Source organism: Dipodomys ordii, unplaced genomic scaffold, assembly GCF_000151885.1.
Source record: "Dipodomys ordii isolate 6190 unplaced genomic scaffold, Dord_2.0 Scaffold45, whole genome shotgun sequence".
In the NCBI taxonomy this organism is placed as follows: Eukaryota; Metazoa; Chordata; class Mammalia; order Rodentia; family Heteromyidae; genus Dipodomys; species Dipodomys ordii.
In genome coordinates, this window is record NW_012267261.1 from 5,985,157 (window position 1) to 5,993,922 (window position 8,766).

The following is an 8,766-nucleotide window of genomic DNA, read 5'->3' on the forward strand; positions in this document are numbered from 1 at the left end:
AAAAAAAAAAAAAATCCAAGTTATAGTCTTGGTGTCTGACGCACAGTTATCTGTTACATTTGCTACTTGTATGTTTGAATGGTATGCATTAAAATATTTAAAATTAACTAATCAAATATAAAGCCTAGCTAATATTTACCGGGTATTTTCCACTCGTTGAATCCCCCACAGATCTAAACCATCTTCAGTAAGAGTTCCAGTCTAAAATTTGAAAAACATACATGCACAAGTAAATATAATGCTTTTAAAAAGAAAAAAAATCCAAAGACAGACATATATTATTATGAACTATATTTTTAAAAAGACAGCCAACAAGGCTAGGAAGGTGGCTCAGTGGTAGAGCACTTGCCTTGCATGCTCAAGGCCCTGGGTTCGATTCTTCAGCACCACATATGCAAAAAGAAAAAAAGCTGGAAGTGGCACTGTGGCTCAATGGTAGAGCACTAGCCTTGAGCTGAAGAGCTGAGGGACAGCGCCCAGGCCCAGAGTTCAGGCCCCACGACTGGACCCAAAAAAAAAAAAAGACAGCAACAACAAAAACCTATTCTTTATACACGTAAGAGTCTGAGAGGAAAGAAAAGATAGGAACAGCTGAGATCTACAGGCACTGACCAGAGAATAATAACCAGGATACATGGTTAAAATGTAAAACTCGGTGTAAAACAGTACTCACATTCCTCCATGTAGGAATCTTATTAGTATAATTATGTACTTATATACTTTCATTATTAAGTATAACAATAAATCTATCCATGAATAAAGAATGCAAATAACAGCAAGCAGAATTAGGTCATAGGGAGTCCATAAAAAAAAGAGGTAAAGGACCCAGTTTCTTAAATAAAATGATTGAAGATGAAGAGCAAATAAAGAAAATTGTTAAAGATTAATTACAGGATTCTAACTGAAAAACGAAATTGTAAAAACTTGAAATACTATTTGTGATAGGCAGTAAAATCTGAATACGAACTGGTTATCAGATAACTATTAATTAGTTAACTTTGTCAAGTGTGATTTAAGAGGTATTGTATTTCTTTTAAAAAGCATCTTATCTTCCATAAAACATAATCAGATAACTAGAGGTGTAACACAATGACTAATGCTGCCATCTTTATAATGAGGACAAATTGAGATAAGTTTGACAAAAATGTCAGTAACTGTTAAATCTGGGTAAGGAGTAAAGAACTTACTATACGTGATTATATCTGTAGCTTTTCCCCACTATTATGTCTATTTCAAATTTATACTAAGAAAAATTCTAGAGTGGTGGCACATGTCTGCAATCCCAAACTTGGGAGGCTGAGACAGAAGATTTACTATAAATTCAAGGCCAAACTAGCTACATAACAGATCCTTTCTGGAAAACAAAACAAGAAACAAGAAAGAAGATTCTAAGTTGGAGCTGTAACTCAAAAGTAGAATATTTACTTGGCATGCATGAGGCTCTAGGTCCCAAATTCCTGCCTACCCTCCCCCAAAGAAAATTTCTAAAGAATAAGTTAAAAATTCGAAACAGATGTATAAAACAATCTTGACAGAGTATATGTCTTTCATTTTTTAAGTAATAAAACGCTCAAAAACCAAATTGTTATCAGTTACCTAGTAGAGTTTGATAGGCTTATTGTTAAGACTTATTCTTAAAACTTCCAGAAAAACCTAATTTCATCTCAGGAAGGGATAAACCCTTGTATGAGGCAAGGTCCATTTCATAAAGGTTAATATAACCATAAAATCACTGACCATGGTTTTGAAACAGGTAATAGTATCACAGAGCAAACACTAAACACACATTCTTATAAGCATAGTCAACACATTATCTAAGGAACCTATTCCATAAAATTAGGCAATAGACCATACAGCTTTTAGTACTTATTACTACTAAGTTTTATTACTTATACATTTTAACCTTTTTTATTTTTTTGGAGATGGGGTCTTGCTATGTTGCCCAGGATGACCTCAAACTCGTTGGCTCAAGCTATCTTCCTGACTCAGCCTCCCAAGTGCTAGGACTACAGGTCTGCGCCACCATGCCTGGTTTACTTGTTACTACTACAAAACATAATTCTGGATACAAACAATTAGTCAATTGTAGATTTCAGCAAGTAAGTGATATTCAGAAGTTTTTAAAATTGAGAAAATAATTGAAAAGATGCATATAATGTTTGAGAAAGGAAAATCAGAGCATTTAAAATGAGTTTTATAAATTGGTTCACATAAAAACCCACAGGAAAACACTAAATATTTAAAAACTTAACTATGAAACTGAACCAACCTTGTCAAAACAAACAAGATTCAGCTGTCCACAGATATTTATCCTTTGAGGACTGATACAGAAAATACCAACATTTTTCAGTCTTCTTTGAGCATATACAATACCAGCAGTCATTGCAGCAGGAAGTGCAGGTGGTACAGTAATTGTAATGATATCAAGAGATTCAATAATGATTTCTCCAACTTCTACCTATAATTGACACAAAAATAAAAGTCAAGTCCTCTACATTATTTACCAATTGAATATGGTTATTTCTTTAGTGAAAACCAATCAACATGTTATTTCTACATACACAGACTAATGATCTCCATTATTTTTTCTTTCAGAAGTTTTTTAAAATAGAGAACTAAAAAAAAGTAAAGAAAAAAGAAACAACCAACCCTTATGGAGTTGGAGGTGTGGCTCAGTTGGTAGAGCATAACAAATGAACGAAAGTGTCAGGTATTGAGTTCAAGTCCTAGCCCCAGACTCAAAAAAGAAAACTCAACAAATTGTCAAATTGCAGAATCAAAGTTACAGGAAGCTTCTGAAAGTTAAAGAAAGCTATTCTCATTCTAGTTCCCCTACATTCTTCACATACAAACTTCAGACGAAGTGCAACTAACTTTGGCTGGATACTAACTCTTCTTTCAAGTACCCTATAAGTCTCCGATAGGTACAAAAGTGAAATCAAATGAGGTCCTTTAGAGATGTTTTCTTTTTTTTTTTTTGGGTCCGGTAGTGGGGCCTGGGCGCTGTCCCTCAGCTTTTCAGCTCAAGGCTAGCGCTCTACCACTTGAGCCACAGCACCACTTCCGGCCTTTTTTCCCCTGCTTACATGGTGCTAAGGAATCGAACCCAGGGCCTCAGGCATGCAAGGCAAGCACTCTACCACTGAGCCACCTTCCCAGTGGCCCACCCCCCCCGCCTTTTTTTTTTTTTTTGGGGTCCTGTCGTGGGGCCTGAACTCTGGGCCTGGGCGCAGTCCCTCAGCTCTTCAGCTCAAGGCTAGTGCTCTACCACTTGAGCCACAACGCCACTTCCGGCTTTTTTTTTCCTTTTTGCTTATGTGGTGCTGAGGAATTGAACTCAGGGCCTCGAGCATGCAAGGCAAGCGCTCTACCACTGAGCCACCTTCCCAGGCCCCCCCCCCCGCCTTTTCTTTTGTAAGTCCATGAGACTTTTATAGGGGGGGTCCAGTCGTGGGTCCTGAACTCTGGACCTGGGCACTGTCCCTCAGCTCTTCAACTCAAAGCTAGTGCTCTACCACTTGAGCCACAGCACCACTTCTGGCTTTTTTCTTTTTGCTTATGTGGTCTGAGGAATCGAACCCAGGGCCTCATGCATGCAAGGCAAGCGCTCTACCACTGAGCCACCTTCCCAGCCCCTTAGAGATGTTTTCAATTAAATATTCAAAATTAATTTAATTGCTACATATTTTATCCCAGAAATTGTAAAAAAAAAAATTTTTTTGTACATTACGTGATTTTACTCCTTTAGGTCGCAAAAAGAAAAACTACCACCTAAAAAACCAAAGCTATCCAAAAGAATTATTTGGAGCTGGGAAGATGGCTCAGCAGTAGATCGCTTGCCTTGCATGCATGAAGCACTGGGTTCGATTCTTCAGCACCACATAAGCAGAAAAAAAAAAAAGCCGGAAGTGGCGTTATGGCTCAAGTGGTAGAGTGCTAGCCTTGAGCTGAAGAGCTGAGGGACAGCACCCAGGCCCAGAATTCAGGCCCATGACCGGACCCCCCCCCAAAAAAGACAATTTTTTACTACGGGTTCAAGTATTCTATATTTACACCCTTTTCCTGATACTGGTGTTTGAACTAAGATTTGTACTTGGACTTGCACTTGCTTGGCTAGTACTCTACCACCGGAGTCATGCTTCTGGCCTAGCTTATTGCTCATAATTTTGGAGTCTCATGGACTTTTCCGCCCAGGATGGCTTCAAACCTTAATCCTATGTACCTAAGCCTTCTGAGGAGCAAGGATTACAGGCATGAGCCATTTGTATCCACCTTCTACTTATATATTTTTTTAAAGTATTAGTATATGGAGGGCTTTTCATTATGACATCTCTACGCATGCATACAATGTACTCCCATTAACCTCACCCATCACTCTCTTTTCCTCCCCTTCCCTGTCAAAACAAGTTCAAACAGATTTCACTGCGCTCTCCATATTTACCCTTATCTACCCTCTCTTCCATTTTACTCTACACCCCCACTAACATATATACTGCACAACAGAAACTGTTTTCTTGGGGGTTTTTTGACTGATAGTCTTGCTATGTATAGTTTAGGCTGATCTTAAACTTCCTGCTTCAGCCTCCCAATATATTTGTGCTTTTAAATATAATAAATACTAGTTTCATTTGAGTTAAATTAACCATGCTAGCTTAAAAATTTAGATCCTATCTCAATAGCCACATTTCTATTTCTCAATAGTCATAAGTGATAAAGATCAAATCTTACCCAAGTCCTAATAACATACCTCATTTAAAATGCTATTGACAATTGTGTAGATGAACCCAATGCCAGCCACTGCCACAAGACATAGTAGAAATAAGTAAGCATCTCTGTAGAGTTTAAAGTCAGTTGGTTTAGGATACAATATAGAGCGGACCAGTTGTCCTTTGGAAGTACTAAATCCTTTCAAAAAAGAAGAAAAAGAAAATTTAAAAAGAGAGAATTATTACCCAAATAGAATCCAGTGGGTATCATAAATGATCAAACATGCAAGGAATTAAATGTCTTCTACCTGTCCTAACTACTATGGCTTTAACAAGTTCTCCAGTGTAAAAACGGGTCTGAATAACAGTCGTCCCACAAAACAGAGTGTGTCGTTTATGTGTTTCTGGACTGTATAATTCCTCTCCCATTCCTTTTATATCCACTGAAGGATTTGGCAAATTAGTCTTTGTCACTGGAACACTCTCTCCTATTAAAAAAAAAATTATACCGAAGCATAAATCAATATCAAGCACACATAAAAATTATTGCATTATAAAATATTCTCAATGTTAACAATACTGTAGGAGAGTATAATCAATAAACTTTTTGCCTACTAACTGGTTCACCTAGAAACATCAAGTTGCCTTAACTACAGAAAGTGGTTTGTGACTCGAAGTCTACATCTTGTCTATATCTAGAAATGAATGCATTGTGGAAGTTTCAAAGAAAATCAGGTAGATTCAACAACCTCATTACCCATCCTCTTATTCCTAAGAATTGTATGACAGCACTGTTACACAGCCACCTTCCCAGCCCCAGCACTTACATTTCTTGCATGAAAGAAAGTTAATATGCAGGATATATGGATGTGTTTTAAGATGATTCTTTTAACAGTTTCAAAATCCATTATGTAGCAATCATATGACTATGACAATAAGTCACATGATTTTAAAAAATAAAGATCTACTTCCAGATTATGACGTTCCTTAGAAAAGTCAGTCTGGGGGCTGGGAAGGTGGCTGAGTGGTAGAGTGCTCGCCTTGCATGCATGAGGCCCTGGGTTCTATTCCTCAGCACCACATAAGCAGGGGGAAAAAAAGCCGGAAGTGTTGCTGTGGCTCAAGTGGTAGAGTGCTAGCCTTGAGCTGAAGAGCTGAGGGACAGCACCCAGGCTCAGAGTTCAGGCCCTACGACTAGCAAAAAAAAAAGTCACTCTGAAGTCTATTTTTCCTTTAATAGATTTTACATGTTGAACTGAAACTCCTTTGTACTACTAAACCATAATTGAAAAAAATAAAATAATAAAAGATTTTTATTAGCATACATTAGTTGTACAGGGGACGTTTCATTGTTGACATTTTCTTTCATATATGCACACAATGCAGCCCCATTAACCTCACCACACCTATCAGTATCCCTCCTCCCCCTTCTTAAAACAATTTCAACTCAATTATTTTTCTCTTTATACAGTCATATAAAGTACTTTGATTATATTCACTTTTCCACAATCCTGCTGGTACTATGACCCAAAAGCTTGCTTTACTCTCTTGTCGTTCATTTATTTTAGAATATTTTAAATGTATTTCTTCCAATTTAAAAAATCCTTTCTTCTCACCCAACAAATATGAAAGCAAACATGCTACTTTTTTTTGGGGGGGGTCCAGTTGTGGGGCCTGAACTCTGGGCCTGGGCTCTGTCCCTTAGCTCTTCAGCTCAAGGCTAGCACTCTACCACTTGAGCCACAGCAACACTTCCAGTTTTTTTTTTTTTCTGCTTATGTGGTGCTGAGGAATCGAACCCAGGGCCTCATGCATGCAAGGCAAGCGCTCTACCACTGAGCCACCATCCCAGCCCACATGCTACATTCTTATCTTAGGCAAAGGGTTTCTTTCTTCTTATTAAACTATATACCCAGGCCCAGAGTTCAGGTCTCACGACCGGACCCAAAAATAAATAAATAAACAAACAATACCATTCCCTTATGTCAGAAAAGTAGTCAGAGCAAGGCAAAGACATGTAGACAACACTAGCATTGTAATTTGTACAATATTCATCAACATATTCATGAACAAAGGATATAAAAGGCAAGTTAATTTTGAAAAGTTAAGACAGTATATACTTAATACTAGTATCATAAGCAACTGGTGTGATAGTTGTTTATTTACCTGTCAACATGCTTTCATTGACAATACAAGTACCATTAATGAGTACTGCATCACAAGGCATGACTGTCCCATTTAATGGAATAACCATGACATCTCCCGGCACGAGGTCTGTAGAAAAAATCTCCTCTATTTCTGAATTTAAAGAAAGCAAAATTAGACTAGTCCTTAACTTGAAACAAAAAATACAAAAATGAATCATCTATCCCAAGATCTCCTGATCTCTCTATATATTTAATAATATAATGGAATTAATATGAAAATGCCACTAATTGGAAAATTGACAAAATGGGGAGTTAGACTATCAAAATATGGTATGTCAGCTAATCTGTTTTCTGATTGGATGCTGAGTATAGATGTTGCCAAGCCTGCACACATGGGTGTGGACCAGTCATCAATTTTAGCTACCAATCATCTTGGAAAACAAACACAGTAAATCCACACACACAAAAATAAATTTGATGAAACAAAATGAATTCATATTTCTCTAATCCCATGAAAATAGAAAACAACATATCATTTTCTTTTCTATTGCATTTTTATAGTATTCTTTTCTCACGGACATTACTTATAACCCTAATATCTCACAGCTTCTCAGTATTCTTTGGTCTTTTCAGATGTTAATTTAAATACAGACAATTAAATTTATTAGATTAATTCAACATTTTAGAATCACCTACTTATTTCCTTAAAATTTTAAATTAACTAAACTTTTTAAAATAAATTTCCCAGCTCAAAATGAGATGGTATATATCTGTAATGCCCAGCACTCAGGAAGCTAAGGCAAGAGGATCTAGAGTTTAAGGCTAATCTGGGCTGCATAGCAAGATTCTGTCAAAGAAAAGAAAGGTTTGACTTTTTGTGCACTTTTGTTATGTTAGCCCTGGAGCTTAAACTCAGGTCTGGGCAATGTCCCTGAGCTTCTTTTGCCCAAGGCTAGCATTCTACCACTTGAGCCACAGTGCCACTTCTGGATTTTTCTGTTTATATGGTACTAAGGAGTTGAACCCAGGGCTTCCTGTATGGTAGGCATTCCCAGCCCCCTTTTTTTCTTTAGATGACAAGTCAGTCTGTATTCTCTTGATTCCACAGACTACATCCAAGTGTTTTCTTCCTTCACTGTGCTTCTGGGTTACTTTCTACCCTTACTGAGAGGATCTGAATCACCTAGCTACATTTACTGGAGGAGGATTGGTACTCTTACTCTTTCTGCTCTGTTGTTGCTGAAAATATTAGGGATGCCAGGATGGATGTATCATTCAGCTTGTATTGCCCTTACCTCTATGTCTTAAATGTATATCATTGGTACTTTATTTTCTAGTACATTGAAAAGGAGAATTTTCAGTGTTACTGAAATTTTCATAAAAGTCAGACTTAAAAGTTCTTATCAGGGCTGGGAAGGTGGCTCAGTGGTAGAGCGCTTGCCTTGCATGCATGAGGCCCTCGGTTCGATTCCCAGCACCACATAAGGGAAAAGAAAAAAAGCCATAAGTGGCGCTGTGGCTCAAGTGGTAGAGCGCTAGCCTTGAGCTCAAGAGCTGAGAGACAGTGCCCAGGCCCAGAGTTCAGGCCCCACGACCAGACCCTCCCCCCAAAAATTTTTTAATTAAAAAATAATAAAAAATTAAAAAAAATAAAAGTTCTTATCAGTATAGAGTAGGTATATTAATTCCATTTTTAAACTGAAGACTAGTACATCTACTATGTTCTAAATATTATTAGTTTTATCATAATTAGCAAATTGCTTTTTTCTTTTGTTATTATAAAGGTGATGTTCACAGGAATTACAATTATCTAAGTCAGGTGTTAGCTTACTTTTTTTTTTTTGTCGGTCATGGGGCTTGAACTCTGGGCCTGGGCACTGTCCCTCAGCTCTTCAGCTCAAGGCGAGCGCTCT

General features: G+C 37.5%; 1 protein-coding gene across 4 annotated transcripts in view; it reads right to left on the reverse strand.

The window, feature by feature from the left end:
• Atp13a3 (ATPase type 13A3) overlaps positions 1-8,766 on the reverse strand; it is a 100,060-nt gene that overhangs the window by 45,300 nt on the left and 45,994 nt on the right. For all 4 annotated transcript variants that reach the window (XM_013019428.1, XM_013019430.1, XM_013019429.1 and 1 more), the window contains 5 exons: positions 6,873-7,004; positions 5,015-5,194; positions 4,748-4,905; positions 2,270-2,458; positions 140-201 (listed from right to left, as the gene is read on the reverse strand). In XM_013019428.1, coding sequence (XP_012874882.1) covers positions 140-201; positions 2,270-2,458; positions 4,748-4,905; positions 5,015-5,194; positions 6,873-7,004 — 721 coding nt within the window. The remainder of the gene's footprint in view (positions 1-139; positions 202-2,269; positions 2,459-4,747; positions 4,906-5,014; positions 5,195-6,872; positions 7,005-8,766) is intronic.